General features: G+C 46.3%; 2 protein-coding genes across 2 annotated transcripts in view; one reads left to right on the forward strand and one right to left on the reverse strand.

Annotated features, from left to right (window-relative positions):
• Positions 1-5,480: 5,480 nt before the first annotated feature.
• C3H4orf33 (chromosome 3 C4orf33 homolog) lies at positions 5,481-10,726 on the reverse strand. The gene is made up of 5 exons (XM_049770199.1): positions 10,346-10,726; positions 9,347-9,407; positions 7,236-7,287; positions 6,547-6,746; positions 5,481-5,896 (listed from the first exon to the last, which is right to left on the reverse strand). The coding sequence occupies exons 1-5, from the start codon at positions 10,524-10,526 to the stop codon at positions 5,797-5,799; spliced, it is 594 nt and encodes a 197-aa protein (XP_049626156.1). The 5' UTR covers positions 10,527-10,726; the 3' UTR covers positions 5,481-5,796.
• A 4,380-nt stretch (positions 10,727-15,106) lies between these two features.
• Positions 15,107-17,794, forward strand: part of SCLT1 (sodium channel and clathrin linker 1) — a 43,886-nt gene continuing 41,198 nt past the window's right edge. Inside the window, exons 1-2 of the mRNA XM_049770196.1 lie at positions 15,107-15,296; positions 15,985-16,052. Coding sequence (XP_049626153.1) covers positions 15,263-15,296; positions 15,985-16,052 — 102 coding nt within the window. The 5' untranslated portion in view covers positions 15,107-15,262. The remainder of the gene's footprint in view (positions 15,297-15,984; positions 16,053-17,794) is intronic.

Below are 17,794 nucleotides of genomic sequence, written 5' to 3' on the forward strand. Positions count from 1 at the left end.
AACAAACCCCAAATATACCAAACCCCAATACTGTAGAACAGGATGATCTTCAAAATCTCTGGCAGTGAATTCAGAATCATTAAAGGTAATATTACAACCTTTAGTTAATAGGCAGTTGCTGTTCTACAAGAATAAACAAGGTCAAAGGAATCACATCTTGAGGTTGGGTTTTAAAACCAGGTCTCTTATACTATCTATAATCTTAGGCCCCAAATCTTTGCTCTCATGGCTCATTCCTAGGTCCTAGGGTGAAGGTACATGAGACTATATTATGTCTTACAGGTTAATTACTGAACTTTGGGGTGTGATGAAACTGGTGGCCTGAAGCGAAAGCCTCGTGCCCCAAGTCTAGAACATTGGAGAGAGACTGATCCAAAAACAAATGCTAATGCAGGAAATAATCCACATATGGTTAAGAGGATAAAACTTGTTCAGAAACTCCACACACAAGCCTTCCATTCCTAAGAAGCAGATAGCTCAGTGGTGGAAAGTCAAAAACTCAAGAGAGCTTTTTCCTGAGATTCAGGATCTTTATTAGGAAATATAAGACCACTCCCTAGGGTGGAGAACAAGTGGTCTAAGGCACAAATCCAAGAGATGCTTCAGAGGCTGGAGCGATAGCACAGCAGTAAGGCATTTGCCTTGCACATGGCCAACATAGGATGAACCCCAGTTCGAATCCCGACATCCCATATGGTCCCCCAAGCCTGCCCCGAGCGATTTCTGAGCACAGAGCCAAGAGTAACCCCTGAGCACCATCGGGTATGACCCAAAAATACAAAAAAAGGTGCTTCATCCAAAGGTGCTTCCTATCAATGAGTATTGAGCATATACTGAATAGGGTAGAACTCTGTAAATCCAACAGTGGCCTGTGGACCTCTTTCAACAATTGGTAAGAGTGGAAATGGTGCAGGAGCCACAAAGACACCTGAAAGAAACCAGAGTTGCCTCAGAGTCAGAACTGAGCTTCTTCAATGGAGAATGTATTGCTGACAGGCCCAACAGTACTGTGACTCCTGCCCTTACCATGCATCCCACAGGTGCTCATGCCCCTTACCAGAGCACTGCATTAGTGATGTTCTTTCATCTTCAGTAAAAGCTCCACTATCCCAGAATGTCTCCTCTTCACCTCTAAATAGTGCTTTAGCCTCTGCGATTCTTCCCAGCTCAATTGTGTGCTTTAAAACAATTGGTAGTGGGAATTTTGCACTGGTGAAGGGTGGTGTTTTTTACATGACTGTAATCATAGAACTACAATCATATTTGTAATCACGGTGTTTAAATAAAAATAATTTAACAAAAAAAAGAAACAATATCCTACTAAGACCATAGTCCTAACTGTCACCCAAAGAACTGCTGAGGCAGAGTGTCCCACACATGGTTTACATGGTGAGAATATTGTGCAATGATTAGAAAAAAATCATTTTAGCAAATTGGTGGTTGAAGCTGGAGCAACTGTCAATATATTTCATTTCCTCGACATTTTTTAACTTTTTGTAAACCACTTCTGCTGCATGCAACTACCTCACTCTGCATTAAGTTGGAATTGAGGTATATTTTGCCTATAGAGTTGTAGAGGACACCCTGAAGGGCTCCATTCCACAGCAATAAGATGAATGTGCCTAAGAAGATTCATCAAGTTCTAACCACCAGGGTCCACTGGAAGGAACAGATCCCACTGCAAAGAACCAGTTCCACTAAAAGAAATTGAACCCACAGGAACTGCCAGGTAAGAAGTGTTTGCTCAAACAGGCAGTTGGAAATGCTTGAGGATCTGAGGCAGAGGTTAAACCCCAGGTTGAGAAGAGGCAGGGTTCAAAGGATGGACAGTAGATCACTGCACTGACAGGGCTGTTCTGTAGGTGACAGAGAACAAGCAGTCCTAAGTCTGCTCATATGTGCTTTACTGGCCAGCACTTCTAGCACTTTCCAGGGCCATGCTTTAGAAAGTCAGAGATAGGGTGATGCTGAAATTTAAAAATGCTTTCCAAGATTGCAGTATATCCTGTGGTCCTGCTTGAGAGCCAGGCAGAGAGTAACATGTTGGGAAGATATGAGCATTTGGAAGAGTGTGGGATGAATTAGGATGAATGATAGGATATGGAAGGATGAGTAGGTACCATGCAGGCTTTGATGCCCATGTTCAATGTCCATATTGCCCATTTCACTGATTTGTTCCCTCATGTTTCCCTGATGGAAAGACTTGCCTGGCCACCCAGGTTCCAAGCAGATCTGAGTGCAATGGTATTAATGACCCTGTCCTGCCTTTCCCTGGTCCTGCCCCCTTCTCCCATGCAGACAGCTGTGGGTCAAAGGGCATTTGGTGTTCAGCTTCATTTGAGGGAGAAGGGAAATGGGAAACAGAGTGTTGATGCAGAGGAGAGGGGAAGGCAAAAGCTGAAGAAATACCATATATCATCTGGGAAATGGGGGGTCATCTTCCAGGAAGGGGCCTGGTCACTGGGGTATGTCTGGAGTCCTCATCTCCTTTCAGCCACCTAAAAGGGCCTGGAGCTTCACTACCAGTTATTAAGTGATTTCCACCATCAGCACATGGTACCTAAGAGAGCCAGGATGAGGGTGACCCAGGGCCCTGTGATGACTTTGCGTTGATGTGAGTCATTTTATTTATATCACCATATTCCACACCTTAATGGCAACTGTATGTCCTCCCCAAAGGTTTCCATGCAACCTGACCACACAGGGGATGTTGGTGGGTCACTGTAGCCACAAGCCCAAATCACAAAGAGCAAAGTTCAGGAAAATCAGGTGCAAATACACCAGCTAGTGGTTTTTTGTTTTTTGTTTTGGTTTTGGTTTTGGTTTTTGGCTGGCTTTGTGGCCACACCTGGTGACACTCAGGGGTTACTCTGGCTATGCACTCAGAAATAACTCCTGTCTTGGGGGACCATATGGGACCCTGGGGAATCGAACCTCGATCCGTCCTAGACTAGCACAGGCAAGGCAGATGCCTTACCAGTTGTACCACCACTCTGGTCTCAGCAGATAGTGGTTCTTAATCTCCAGACTTTAAGGCCCACTGTCCTCCTCCACAGAAAAGGGATAAGGATGAAACCCCTCTGATCAGGATTCCATGAGGAATGCATGTATATAATGTATATAAGTATACTGAAAAATTAGAGGTATTCAATGAATAGAAAATGCTACTATTTACGGTGCTGAACATGTAACAGAAATTTTGCAATATATTGATCTTCAGAGAGAACTGAAACTAATTTTCTCTGGGGAAACATTTCTTTTTATTATAGCTTACCTTTTTAAACAATAATAATTTTTATAAACAATCTTGTAGCCAATAAACAATTAAAATTATATCAAGGTTCTTGTTTTGACTTTTTGGGATTGCTTAGAAAATATCACCTGAAAATTTCCAGAAATAATCAGGAAAATGTAAGTGAAAGAAGCAGAAACATAACTTTAAAAATATCTATTAAAGAACAAAAAGTATGGGCCGGGAAGGTGGCGCTACAGGTTAGGTGTCTGCCTTGCAAGCGGATGGACCGCGGTTCGATCCCCCGGTGTCCCATATGGTCCCCCAAGCCAGGGGTGATTTCTGAGCGCATAAAAAAAGAACAAAAAGTATGAGCCTGGAGAGATAGCACAGCAGCGTTGGCCTTGCAAGTAGCCGATCCAGGACCAAAGGTGGTTGGTTCGAATCCCGATGTCCCATATGGTCCCCCGTGCCTGCCAGGAGCTATTTCTGAGCAGTCAGCCAGAAGTAACCCCTGAGCACTGCTGGGTGTGGCCCAAAAAAAAAAAAAAAAAGAACAAGTAGGCAGATAAGTGATAAATGAAAGCTTTTAATGCTGAAGAGCGGTTAACATGAATTTATTACTCATGTCCTGAGAATGAAAAAGGTACATCCAAATTTTCTGTCCCCATGGAAATATGAGTTGAAGTGAGACTATGTATGGTTTTAAATTTTATTTTAGGGGCCGGAGAGATAGCACAGAGGTAGGACATTTGCCTGCACACTCCTGACCCAGGACGAATCTGAGTTCAATTCCCGGCATCCCATATGGTCCCTGAGCCTGCCTGGAGAGATTTCTGAGTGCAGAGCTAGGAGTAACCCCTGAGTGTGGTGTGTGTGGCCCAAAAACTAAAAAATAAATAAATGAATAAATAACTTTTATTTTTTAAAGGATGTAAATGATGGGGGCCATACTAAACAAAATAAATAGCAAAGAAAAATTGTAAATATGTGATGGCCTTGCTCATAAGTGGGACATAAAGAAAGAAAGCATGGTAAGAGACAGCCTTAAATCCTCACCACTGAACACTGAGGCACCAAGACATGGGGGGTTGTGCTAACTGGGTCTAAAGGATCTCTGTGTGGTGAGGGGGTAGTGGCTCTCTGGTGGGTATGGGAGGTCACACCATACCCCTGAAGCATCTAGCATACATATACAGCCCTGATATGTCATGACTTCTGATGCTTAGAAAGTTGAAACCACTGGAAGTTTGTAGCACCAACCCCCCAACTTTGTGCCTTTTTCAAAACTAAGCTAGTAGGGGCTGGAGAGATAGCATGGAGGGAAGGCGTTTGCCTTTCATGCAGAAGGAAAGTGGTTCGAATCCCGGCATCCTATATGGTCCCCCATGCTTTCCAGGGGCAATTTCTGAGCATGGAGCCAGGAGTAACCCCTGAGCACTACCAAGTGTGACCCAAAAACCAAAAAAACAAACAAACAAACAAAAACTAAGCTGGTGCTTTGAAAGTTCTTTACATTTATGTATAAAATTTGACATGATTAGGGGCCAGAGTGATAGCACAGTGGTAGGGCGTTTGCCTTGCACACAGCTGACCTTCGGATGAACGTGGATTTGATCTCCAGCATCCCATATGGTCCCCTGAGTGCATAGCCAGGAGTAATCCCTGAGCATCACTGGTGTAGCCCAAAAACCAAAAACAAACAAACAAAACATTTGACATGATTCATCCATTTCTATCAAAGAGCCTTGTGGCATTTATCACTGGGTTTGCAGTGTCTTTTCATGCATTTGGAGAAATGAAATGGGTTGTTTTATTTCTTCCCAAGTGAAGACATGCAGAAAGACACCTGGAATGACAAACCAAACACTGAATCGTGGAATCAATGCTCGATCTGACATACTTCTGACACCATGTTGATGAGGAGCTGTCTCTGTAGAGGAGAAAAGCACTCAGGATCCAATGATATGTGTCACTTCTGAACTGAATCCCTACTGTCTCTATGCCTGCCAGTGAAGAAGCAGGAAAGTGCGTGGTAGGATGGCATCCCTGGGACATTGGCAGGTGATTTTCTGCAGGCCAGGCTGTGGGAATTCAGGACCATGGAGAGCACCAGGGTTCAGTGGGCCGGGTAGGGGCTTCTGAACTCTAAGGACAGAAAACTGGAGAATTCTGATCCCAGCCTGTTGGATGATTCCAGATCAAAGTGGAGACATTTGCACATCCTCCTTCCTGGCATTATGAAAGTATCCATTCTTACTTCTCAAGAACGAAGAACAAAGTTTTCACATTCACCAATTATTTTGAAATGACATTTACTCTCATGATTATTCCAATAGCCAAACTCTGGAAGCAGTTCAAGAACGAAGGAACAAATCACTGGATAAAGAAATTGGGGTTGAGGACCTCAGGCAGTGATCAGAAAATCAGCAATCAAGTTCTGTTTTCTTGCCAGTTCACATATTGCCTGGCCCAGAGAGGCCCAAAAGATCAGTCATGAACCAGTATGTCTAGCTGCAGAGTGAGGAGCAATGAGGAGGTGACTGGGCAGCCATCTATGTATCCTAGGGTGTAGGCTTGGGCCACAGTGTCGATTCGGGTTGCTTCCATTGGTCCCCTAGTATCACACTAAATTGAAGGGGTTGGAAGTACTCCAGGCGGTGGCTACAAGAAAGGACAAGAGAGTGGGAGAGAGATGAGTGGGCTGGTGAGAGAGTTGGGCCCCTGAGAGACTCTGTTGGATTGATCAGTCTTTCTAAAACACTCTTGGAGAAAATGGCCCCCTAAGAGACTCTTCCGAGAGACTCTCTCTTTTAGAAAGCCTCCGTTAGGAACTCCATGAGCGAGAGACTCCTGATAGACTCTCCCTGAGAGAGATTCTCCTGTTGGATTTGGAAAACACCTGCTGAGGCTCGGAGTCTGCTCCTCACCCAGGGTTTGAGGTTGCCCCTGGCCTGTTGCCCCTTGGATGCCTGGTCTTCATGGTGACGCCATGACCCCACCAGGCACAGGCCTATTCAAGGGAACTCCCAAAATCACAGTGACCCCTCAGCTACTCCATTGACTCCAGGCCCCACTGTCCAGATGTAACTTGCCCAGGACGCTTTCCTGGTCCAGCCATGCTGCCTGCATCTCATAGTTTGATGTCAGCCCCAGCTCATGCCCTGAAACACTGAAATTGGGAGCCCTATGCTGAGAGCACCCAGGGACCTTGCCACCATGAGAGACCCCAAGACCCTGGCCCAGGAAAACATGCCCATGGCTTTCCCAGGGCCCCATTCTGTAGCTAATAGTGGCCCCATGTCTCCACTTACAAATCAGGCATCTGTCCAGGCTGCAGTTCTTGCTGAGGTACAGGGTAGAGAGCCTCATAGATCCTTCTGCTGCCCGACCCGTGGATGGCGAAGGAGTTGAACCTGGTCACACTGGGTGGGAAGTAACTCCAGGGCAGATAAGCTTTGCCTTCCCACTGGGTCTCTCCTTTGGATACTTGAAAGGACAGAGGAAGTTCTTGCTGCACAGAAGACAGGATACACAGGAAAACTCAGTCAACTGAAGACCGTGTGTGTGTGTGTGTGTGTGTGTGTGTGTGTGTGTGTGTGTACATGTAAGAGCATGTGCATCTATGTGTGTATGTGATATATAAATGTGCCATATGGGTGCCTGTGTATGTGTATACATATGTACATGTCATGTTGTACTCATGTATATGCTATGTTGTATATAAATGTATTTTTCTTTATATGCTATGTTGTGTGTAAATGTTCATGCATTCGTGTATATGCTATGTTGTGTCTGTGCTTGTGTGTGTTGTGTCATGTGATACATGTGTGCTCATGTGTATACTATGTGTAGTTGCATGCATGTGTTCACTCATGAGTCTATATGTGTTCACATATGTGACTTGTAGTCACAGGAATCAACATATACAGCATCTGTGAGCATACGTGTGCATGTGGCGTGTCCTTCTGAGGATTTTTGTCTCCTACTTCCCCTTACTTACTTTCCACACGTTTCTCCTTCCTGCGAGTAAGAGCACCAGATGCTGCCCATGGCTGGAAAGTGAACAACTGTCATGAGCTAAAAGGAAGGAACTGACTTCCCAGGCTGCTCTTTTCTTTTGACTGTGCATGCCTATGCCTGAGGCACAGGTCATCTGAGCAGATGCCAGCAGCCCAAAGTGGCCCAGGGACCTCCACCCCATGGTCCAAGCACCCTCACACTGGACCCTCACACTGGACCCATAGCTGCATTGGCTGAGAATCACTGGTGGGGGCCCAGGAGCTCCTAAGAACTCTTTGGGAGACCCAAAAGCTAGTCTCTCTGAGGGCTTCTTAATTTCCCAAATTCATCACTTTCATACATAACAGTTATAGTCCAATTTCAGAATGAAAACAATCAAATTATCCTATCTTATATCTGAAGCCACTCATGATGAAAATAAGTAGATATCTTCATCTGGCACAATTAACTCAAAGGATGCACTTTAGGTCACCAGCAGAGCTGAGTTCTCCTGCCAGGTCTTCCTGCCAAATCACAATCTGAAGTTCTGAGCATCCCAGGCAGCTGCAAGGAGCCAACAATCGTACAACCAACTCAGCTGTCACAAGTCAGTGGGAATCCTCATGACAGACCTTTTAGCATGTATAGGTCAGAGTGGTAGCACAGCAGTAGGGCATTTGCCTTGCATGCGGATGACCCAGGATGGATGCGGGTTCAATCTCTGGCATCCCATATAATCCCCTGAGCCTGCTAGGAGCTATTTCTGAGCACAAAACCAGGAGTAACCCCTGACCAGCACTGGGTGTCCCCCCCCCCAAAAAAAAAACAGACAAAACAAAGAGTGTGGCAAGTGAACTGATAACGTATGCTAAGAACATGATTATTCTGAAAAAGGTAACTGGGGTCAACCACGCTGCCCAGATTACAGCTAGAATGGAAGCAAAGTATGGGGAAAGAAGTGCTGTCTAAACTCGTGCTGAAATCCATAATCTCCCATTTCTACCCAGCCTACAAAAATACCAGACCAACAGCTACAGGATGTGAGAGTGTGGAATGGTTACTACTGAGGAGCATTGGCGATGAAGAAGGTGACTGCTCAGTATTCTACAATTTTAGATTTTGTTAGCATTTAGATGGGAGGTGGGTATAAATCTATAACTTCAAACCTACAGATAAAATGCATGTCAAGGTCAAAAGGGCTCCCAATGTCAAAAGGGCCTGGTTCAATCAGTACTGAGTGTTCAGGGTTGATATTTTAGTGAGTCTAGGAAAAGTCAGTCTTGGTGAGTCTGCACTAGTCTCTACCCTGCTGCTGTGTCAAAATGATACAATATTTTCATTCATCTGGTCATTCAAAAAATCCTTTTAGTGAGGCCATAGTGATATCACAGGGGTAGCGCATTTGTCTTACACACGGCTGACCTCGGCTCGAGGAGCAATTTCTGAGCGCAAAGTCAGGAGTAATCCCTGAGCATATAGCCAGGAGTAACCCAAGTGTCAACAGGTGTGGCCAAAAAAAAAAAAATCCCCTAGAGAAACATAAAAAAAAGTCAGTAGCTTATCACTATCTTCCTCTTTACTTCTGAATAGCTAATATGTGATGCAAATTCTTTTTTTTTTTTTTTTTTTTTTTTTTTTTGGTTTTTGGGTCACACTCGGCAGTGCTCAAGGGTTTCTCCTGGCTCTATGCTCAGAAATTGCTCCTGGGCTCGGGGGATCATATGGGATGCCAGGATTCGAACCACCAACCTTCTGCATGCAAGGCAAACGCTTTACCTCCATGCTATCTCTCCAGCCCCTGTGATGCAAATTCGGAAAAAAAAAAAAAAGGTTTTTCTTTGCAGTTTCTTATCAGTCAAAATAATTTTCATATTTATTAGAATAAACTATATTGGTGAAATGAAACTAATTTCAATACAGGATTTTCAAATACTTACCAGGTGCACTTGAGATATTCTAAGTCAAACAGATTTTCAAAATAACTGTCTATAACTCAGAATAAGTCAAGTTAGCATCCCTCTAATGAATTCAAAGTTTACCATATAACTTATAACTAAATAATCATGTGTTCAGATTCTTTAGAAATGAGTTAGAAAAATGTTGAATACTCACGGACAAAGTTCAACTTCTAAATACTGTTCAGTTTTGTCATTCAGGAAGAATGCTTCCACAACTTTGAAAACAAAGATATAATAAAAGAAGAAATTATTTCTCCAGCAATAAATATTCTATTCCTTAAAAATAGAAAATGAGGGCCCGGAGAGATAGCACAGCGGTGGTTGCCTTGCAAGCAGCCAATCCAGGACCAAAGGTGGTTGGTTCGAATCCCGGTGTCCCATATGGTCCTTCGTGCCTGCCAGGAGCTATTTCTGAGCAGACAGCCAGGAGTAACCCCTGAGCACTACCGGGTGTGGCCTAAAAACAAAACAAAACAAAAAAACAAACAAACAAACAAACAAAAAGAAAATGAATTAACTTTTTCTTTTTAAATCATAACTCTATTCCAATAGGGAAAGGACAAAGAAAATAATTAAGAGGCCAGAGTGATAGCACAGCAGTAGGGCATTTGCCTTGCAAGCAGCCGACCTGGGACTGACTTGGGTTTGATCCCCAGCAACCGATGGTCCCCAAGCCTGCAAGAAGTGACTTCTGGGGCCCGGAGAGATAGCACAGCGGTGTTTGCCTTGCAAGCAGCCAATCCAGGACCAAAGGTGGTTGGTTCGAATCCCGGTGTCCCATGTGGTCCCCCGTGCCTGCCAGGAGCTATTTCTGAGCAGACAGCCAGGAGTAACCCCTGAGCAGCGCCGGGTGTGGCCCAAAAAACAAAAAAAAAAAAAAAAAAAAAGAAGTGACTTCTGAGTGCAGAGCCAGGAGTAACCACTGAGTGCCACAGGGTGTGGCCCAAAAACCAAAAAGAAAGAAAAAGGTATTTTAAATGAATAATAAAAAAATAAATGATACTCCCTGGGAAAGAAAATATGAAGAAATTCATCATCATTGTTTTCCATCCCAGGAGAGGCAGGAAGAGCATGGGAGGGTAGCCTTTAGGGAGATGGCAAAGCTCTAGAATGCATGTGATGCCCAAGCCTGCCATGAGGTGCGTCCACTCACCTTCATAGTCCCACAGCCCACTGAAAGGCTCCCCGGAGGCTCCAGCAGGAGCTGGGGGGTCATTGAAGAGCGGAGCCGTGACCTCCAACATCACCCCTCCAGTCTGGGGGTGCAGGTGCACACACACAGGTTCATGCATCACAGGAACCCCGTCCCATGTGTGCCTGATTTTGAACTCCATCGCAGGACCCAGATGGAGATGCAGGGAGGCAGGTAAGCAGAAGGAAGATACTGCAGACACCTGGGGCAAGGCAGCAGGCGCAGTGCAGGCTGGACACGGCTCCAAAGGTCAGCCTATGCTTGGGAACCCAGCAAAGGGGTTCGCAGGTCCTGCAGCTTTATGACCTTAAGTCTGGATGCAGCAGCCCAAGTGGCCTGTGAGCAGCAAACAACATCACTTTAAAACTGCAACAACAAATAAAAGTTCACTATGAAAATCACAGCATGCTTGATAACTCTAAGCTCTAAGTGTAAGTGCTGCTGTTATCTTGGAAACTGTTTAGCTGTCTGATAACAGAGTTCCCGGGAACTAGATTTTATTCATTCCATTTGCTCTAGAGAAGCATTTTGAGTCAGCAGAATGGCTGGTAGTTCCTTTTGGTTAGGTTCTGTAGAAGCCCAGTTCTTCTCGGGTGAGAGACAGACAGAGCTCCAACCTCTTAAGTTTGGTCTAGCTCCTGTCTTGCTTGGTCTCGGGTCACCTTCCTCCACCTTCCTGTGGATGAGTCCCATATAATTGACCACATGTGTGGGCCCTTCTTTCCAGGGAGATGAGGAACACAGGCAGCTGCCACATAACCTCTGAGTCAGACTAAATTTATCGAATAGGAGCAATACTTGTATTTTTTTTTTATCAATAGTAAGTTTCTTGTTTTCTTTAGTTAAAATGGCCAAACACGGGGCCGGAGAGATAGCATGGAGGTAAGGCGTTTGCCTTTCATGCAAGATGTCATCAGTTCGAATCCCGGCATCCCATATGGTCCCCCGAGTCTGCCAGGAGCAATTTCTGAGCATGGAGCCAGGAGTGACCCCTGAGCACTGCCGGATGTGACCCAAAAACCACAAAAAAAAAAAAAGAAACAAGCAAAAAAATGGCCAAACACAATCTCCAAAGATAGATGCCAAGTCTTTGCCTCTGAAGTCAGTGCTAGCTAGTACCTGCTAACTACAAAGGAAGAAAAAGAAGAAACCAAAGCTTGAAAAATGCCGCTGAGACCAGATTTAGGGATGTAACGAGCATGGGCAATGCTGGGAAGGGAGGGATATAGAGCCAGCACTGGGCAGGGGGCCTGATTTCCTCCCGCCTCCCATCCTCGTCAGCCATGTTCAGGGACACACACCCTCCCAATCTCTCTGCCTTCTTTAGTAGTTTACGCTAAGCTCTTCTAAGAGATCAGAATGAACTCGGGGCCCTGCCAGAAAAGGAGTGTTGAGGTTCTAGAAGAAGCCTTGAGGGACATTGATGGGGATCTGAGAATTGAGGGAATGGGCAGAGATGTAGGTAGTGTAAGGGGAGAGTGAAGGAAGAGAATGGAGAATTCTGAGCTTAGAAACTGAAGCCAAACAGTTAGTGCAAAACCCTTTGTTCTTCAAAGACACATCAGCCTTACCGGCAATTCAGCTTGTGTAAGCCTATCTGCCTGTCGACCTGTCTGTTTACCTGCCTGGTTGTCTGTCTCTCTGCCTCTCTGTCTGCTTCCCCGCCTGCCCACCTGTCCACCTGTCTAACTGCCTGTCTGCCTGTGCCTGTATGTCTGTCTGCGTGTCTGCCTATCTGCCTGCTTCTTAGCTGGCTTCCGCATTTGCAGACATAAAAGTAAAGAGTTGGCAGAACTACCCGAATAAACTCCTTTCTCTTTGCCACCTAGTTTGACTTTGGATTTGCCCAACAAAGCCACAGTTGTAGCTTCCATCCAATGTTGACCTACACTGGCTTACAATACAACCTCTGATCTTCAAGCTGCTTTTCCACATCCTCGCTCTCCAACTGTGATTTTTTTTTAAGTGCCTGGTACTGCTTTTCTTGCACCAAGTAAAGACCTTGGCCAGGGAAAGATGCGAGAGAATTCCAGGCACTCAAGAGAGGGGAAAGATCCAAGACGCGGATGGCAACGGAGGAGAATCCAAAGAAGGAAAAAAACGTCCAAACGCCTCCATGCACAGAAATCACCCGCTCTAGTTTGTATTGCAGAGCCCAAAGGGAGCCCAGACACCCAGCAAGCTCTTTGGAGTCACAGTCCCTGGCCCCAGAAGCTCCCGTTTCCTTGCTTCCTTCCTCTGTGCAAGGGGACCACGAAAGGAGGGGCCCATAATAGGGAAGAAGCCGGTTTGCAGAGCTCAGGACCCAACAGGGAGAAAACCCCTTACCGCTGCAATGTTCGGAGCCACAGAGCTTACCCGAGAAGAGCAGGAAACCCTCCTCCGTCAACACCGCCAGCTCTTTCTTCCCGGACTCCAACAGGACCCGCCCAGCTGCTCCGGGTTGGGTTGTTCCGGCTAGACTGGAGCTCAGAGCAGACGCACTTACTTTCCGGACCTTTGGGGGAAGGTCCAAGAGAAGAAAGGGCCGGGTCACAGCCCTGGAAATGTCCAACGACTGCTGTCAAGTCTCCGGGGCGCACTCCAGGCCCCATACCACCCACTGCAAACCCTGACTTCAACGTCGACATCACTAGACCTCCTGTTCTGGCAGATCACACTCTGCAGCTTGTGATCTTCAGCAAGTTGCTGAAAAGGGGACTTTTAAATAACACCCCCCTTCGAAGTTGTGATTGGACTTTTGAAGCATCCACAGAGGGACAAGGACATGGATTTGTCTGCTGTCTCTGCAGAAAAGTGCCCTTAGACTCCCATCATTAAAAAAATCCTGTTTCAGGAGCCGGAGAGATAGGACAGCTGTAGGGCATTTATTTGCCTTGCACGCGCGACAGATCCAGGACAGATGGTGGTTCGAATCCCGGCATCCCTTATGGTCCCCCGCGCCTGCCAGGAGCAATTTCTGAACACAGAGCCAGGAGTACCCCCTGAGCATTGCCGGGTGTGACCCAAAAACCAAAACAAACAAACAGAAAATCCTGTTTCAGAGAGGGTGCCAGCTAGATAGACTATAAGGGACCTTTGTTCTGCCTTTGGGACTTTGAACTACCAAGATAAATTCTTTTTTTTTTTATAATTTTTTTTATTTTTATTTTTAATTATGAGAACAAGGGTGCAAAGAAAGAGGACAAGGTAAAGTTACAGTGGAAGGACAATCACCCATAACATAATTCTCAGAAGTCCCCTTGCTGATATCTTAACTTTGAAATTTCAGCCAAAGAACATTAAGATAAATAAGACAGAATCCATGTACAATTACTTTGTCCCTCAAGTCCCCAGATTGTAACACATTATAATATTTCTTAACAGTACACAAGGCAATCTAAAGCCATAAAACTTACGTAACTCCTTAAACATTACAGGCATAGTATTTTCTTACATTTCCATATACATGCATAAATTCTAGTCTAGATAAATTCTAGTCTAGAGACACAGCCTGGGTCAGCTCCACTCAACTGAGCACTGTCTGCATGGCTCAGTCTCTTATCCTCCCTTCAGAACCTTCCACCCCCAAATCACATGAATTCGTTTGAGTCAAAGTTAGATCAAATGAAAACAATATACAAGGCTGAAAGACAGGAAATTTGAACCAACTTTTTTCTGCTGCACAGAGTTGAACTGAGTTTGGTAGTGGAACTTTTTTCAGTCCATAAACACACATCGTGTATTAAGAAACTGGTGGGGAGAGGCAAGGTAATGCTTTTTCTTTGCTGGTAGTGAATAATCCCAGGTTGTCTGTTTAAAAACAAACAAACAAACAAACAAAAAGGAAGTCTAGGAGTTTTAAAGCCAGACAAAATAAACTTTTATTTATTTATTTATTTATTTATTTGGTTTTGGGGCCACACCCGGTGATGCTCAGGCGTTACTCCTGGCTCTGCACTCAGAAATCACTCCTGGTTTGGGGGACCATATGGGACGCCGGGGATCAAACCGTGGTCCGTCCTAGGTCAGCAGCGTGCAAAGCAAACGGCCCACCGCTGCGCAATCTCTCCGCCCCCCACCCCGACAAAAGAAACTTTTAAAAATGAACATTGTCAACTGCGCGTTAAAGGCTATTTTGCTTTTGTTTTTTTCTAGCCCAAGACATGCGTTTGCTTTTTCTGCAATTTGAGGAAGCAAAGATTCGCAAGCTTGGCGCTGTCACTTCCCCTGGGACCCAGAGCCAGGAGCGAGCTCAGCTTGCAGGTAAGCAAGCCACATGGATGTGGGGACTGCCTCGCCCAACACTTGGCACAGCATCCTTGCTTCGCTCCAGCCCCAAAGCAGCCGCCCATTATTCGGGCTCTGGGGGACTTAGCAGAGACTCCAGGAGAAAACGAACGGAAACCGACACCAGGCAACGCCCCCGACTTCAGGGCCCGCCCCCAGACCTTCCGCCATTGACTCCGCCCCTGCATGACCACGCCCCCGCGTCAGCCCCGCCCCTCAGCTTCCACCAGTGGCTCCGCCTCTGACTGGCCTCATCTCCGATGATAGGCCCCGCCCCCAGACCTTCCGCCAGTGGCTCCGCCCCAACTAGCCCCACCTCCGACTGCAGGTCCCGCCTCCATGCTTCCGCCATTGGCTCCGTTCCCTCCTAGTACCGCCCTCCAAAAGGCGGTCAGCCAATAGAGCTAGTAATTTGCAGAAGCGCGCTGACGTATGGCCATGACGCAACGGCGTCGCCGTCTCCTAGGAGCGCGGCGGGCACCGTTTTCAAAGTCTCAGGGCGGGTCGCCTGGGCTTGGGCCGACCGGGGCTGCGCTCGGGACCGGGGATCTCAGCGGCGGGTCCCCTGATCGGCTGCCCCAGGGTCACCCGAGCGGGGTTGGGACCGCGATGGCCTCAGACACGGCTCTGCGGCGGGAGCCGGGTAAGGGACACCCCGGGTCAGGGGACACCCCGGGTCTGAGACCCCCGGGACAGAGAGGAAGAGAAGTGTCATTGTGGCCGGAGGGATCCTATCCTTTGGGGCCTAGTTGAGCCTACTGGGTCAGAGCTGCACCCCTGTGGTCGGACCCGCCTCCCTACCTACCCGGCTCCCTTGGTCCCCCCTGGGGCTGGGGCAGAGCAGGGTCCTGGGGCCCTTCAGTAGTGCCCACCCTAAAGTGGACCCCAAGTGGGACAGAGCCGGGAGCCACAGACCAGCCGCGGGGGACAAGGCCGGTGAACAGCGCGCTGGAAAGTCCTTTCTGTGGCTGCTGCTTCCAGCCGTATCCTCTGGCAAGGATGGGGTTGTGGGTTGTGTTCCTTCCAGACTAGTCCTTTCTTCACTGGTTCCTGGCCTTCGAGCCCAATTCCCTCCCTCCCGGCCCTGGGGATGTGCTTCAGGACTGTCTGGAGCGTGATACCCAGAGCTAGAGATGATAGATGCCTGAGACTAGCAGTGAATTCTGGGGCCTCTCCTCTCCAGCCCCACAGACCTGGGGGTGACACTCACGGCTGTTATGGGGAAACATCACAGACCAGGAGTTGGCACTGTACTGATCAGAGAGTAAATTGCTTTCTAGTCCTTCCTGTGACCCTATGGGCTTACATATCGGTTTTCCTCTTGGTTTCAGAAACACGAATTCATGAACTTCTTGGAGAAAAGCCGAAAGAAAATAGTACCAAATGCCCAACAATACCGGTATGTAAACTCACGTCTAGCTGACTAAGTTCAGATATGACTACGTGACTCTAAGCGCAGGATGTGTTTTTATTAGGATTTGTTTCATGGGATGTTATCTCAATACTTTGAAATGTTGCCTACAGTTCTAGTTCTTATAAGAAAGCTTGTTTTTCTGCAATGAATATAAGTGCTTTATCCATAAACATTGCCCCCTCCCTTTTTTTTTTTTTTTTTTTCAGAATTCTAACACATTTACTAAAGTAACCTTTCCCAAGAGAATAGCTTTATTAGTTCAAGCCATAATGCAATTCTTGGGAAATAGCAAAGAAATAGGATTCCATATACTAAATTTAGGTAAAAATCTAAAGCATGTCCCTAGGAAGAACAGAGTTTGGTACTGTGGGCCTTCTCTGAGGGAGAAAAGGGAAGGTGAAGAATGAGATGATGTCATGTGAAGGGGCCCAGAATCAAAGTAGGTTTAAAACTGTCCTCATTTAAAAAAGGGGGGGGGGGGGCAGAGAGATAGCACAGCGGTGTTTGCCTTGCAAGCAGCCAATCCAGGACCAAAGGTGGTTGGTTCGAATCCTGGGGTCCCATATGGTCCCCCGTGCCTGCCAGGAGCTATTTCTGAGCAAACAGTCAGGAGTAACCCCTGAGTAATGTCGGGTGTGGGCCCCCCCCCCAAAAAAAAAAACCTGTTCTCATTGGGGGTGGAGGAAAGAAATACTAAATTGGAAGCAAAGAAAGGATAGAATAAAAACAAAAGAATTCAGTGTGGGGTCTTGAATCAGTTCTGGAAGAAAGGCAGCCATGTCACTCACATTATTAAGTAATCCATGCACAGACACACAGGCTGAACAGGCTTTATCCCCGCTCTGGAGTGTAGCCTGTACCACAAGACAGCCTGCAGTCAGGGCCTTACTGGTTTGAGCTCTGGTGCATCCAGGTGAAAGGAGCAAGAGCTGCTTGTGCTGGACGTTGATGGCTGATCCTTAGGGAAGACTGGCTGTGTGTAAAATGAAGTAGTAATTACTGGGAAATATAAAAACAAAACAGAAAAAAAATTAAATGAGCCAAAGTACTAATAATTATGCAAAGGGTATATCGTTTCCATCTTATGAGCCTTCAAACCTAGTATGGGAAAAGGTAGGTAGTTGTAGAGATGGGGAAAATTCATTGGAGAGTGTGGGGGGTGCAGAGTCCAGATGGCTGAAGAGTACCAAAAATCGGTAGGATTTCAGGAGACACTTGGGGGTTGCTCAGTGGTGGGATGGGATAGTGAGGGCTGTAGTTAGGGATGGACAACAGCTGAAGGGTCTCTGCATTTGACAAATGATGGCATGGGGTGGGTTGTCTTCTACTCAGAATAGTCCTTCAGTGGCCAAGTATAGAGTGTGGATTTGCTTTAATAAGCTCTAGGAAATACTCAGTTTCCTTAGGAGACTTCCTTTGATCAGGACCCCGGGAGAAATTATTTCTCACATCTCCACCCGTTATAAGCCACATTGTTAGATGCTGGGATCATGGCAATTCACTGATGCATGAGGTGAATTAAATGCTGTGGATTGAATGATGTGGACAAGGCAAAGACTAGAGGACAAATAGCAGCATCAGAAAGTGAGAACTGGTCAGTGTGAAGTTAAAGAGGCCAGCTCCTCCTATCTTAGCTATCAGTTATAACATTGGGAGTTTACTTTTATTTTGCTTTTATAAAAATTCAGAAGAAATTTGAAAAATAATCTTTAAACATCAAAATAACT

Source organism: Suncus etruscus, chromosome 3, assembly GCF_024139225.1.
Source record: "Suncus etruscus isolate mSunEtr1 chromosome 3, mSunEtr1.pri.cur, whole genome shotgun sequence".
In the NCBI taxonomy this organism is placed as follows: domain Eukaryota; kingdom Metazoa; phylum Chordata; class Mammalia; order Eulipotyphla; family Soricidae; genus Suncus; species Suncus etruscus.

Excerpts from the sequence above, each read along its gene's own strand:
- C3H4orf33 (XM_049770199.1), bottom strand. The coding sequence starts at position 10,526 with ATGGAGTTCAAAATCAGGCACACATGGGACGGGGTTCCTGTGATGCAT. Across the intron at positions 9,408-10,345 it reads TGGGCTGTGGGACTATGAAG|TTGTGGAAGCATTCTTCCTG; the intron begins GTGAGTGGACGC and ends TTGTTTTCAAAG. Across the intron at positions 6,747-7,235 it reads GAAGGAGAAACGTGTGGAAA|CAAGAACTTCCTCTGTCCTT; the intron begins GTAAGTAAGGGG and ends TCTTCTGTGCAG.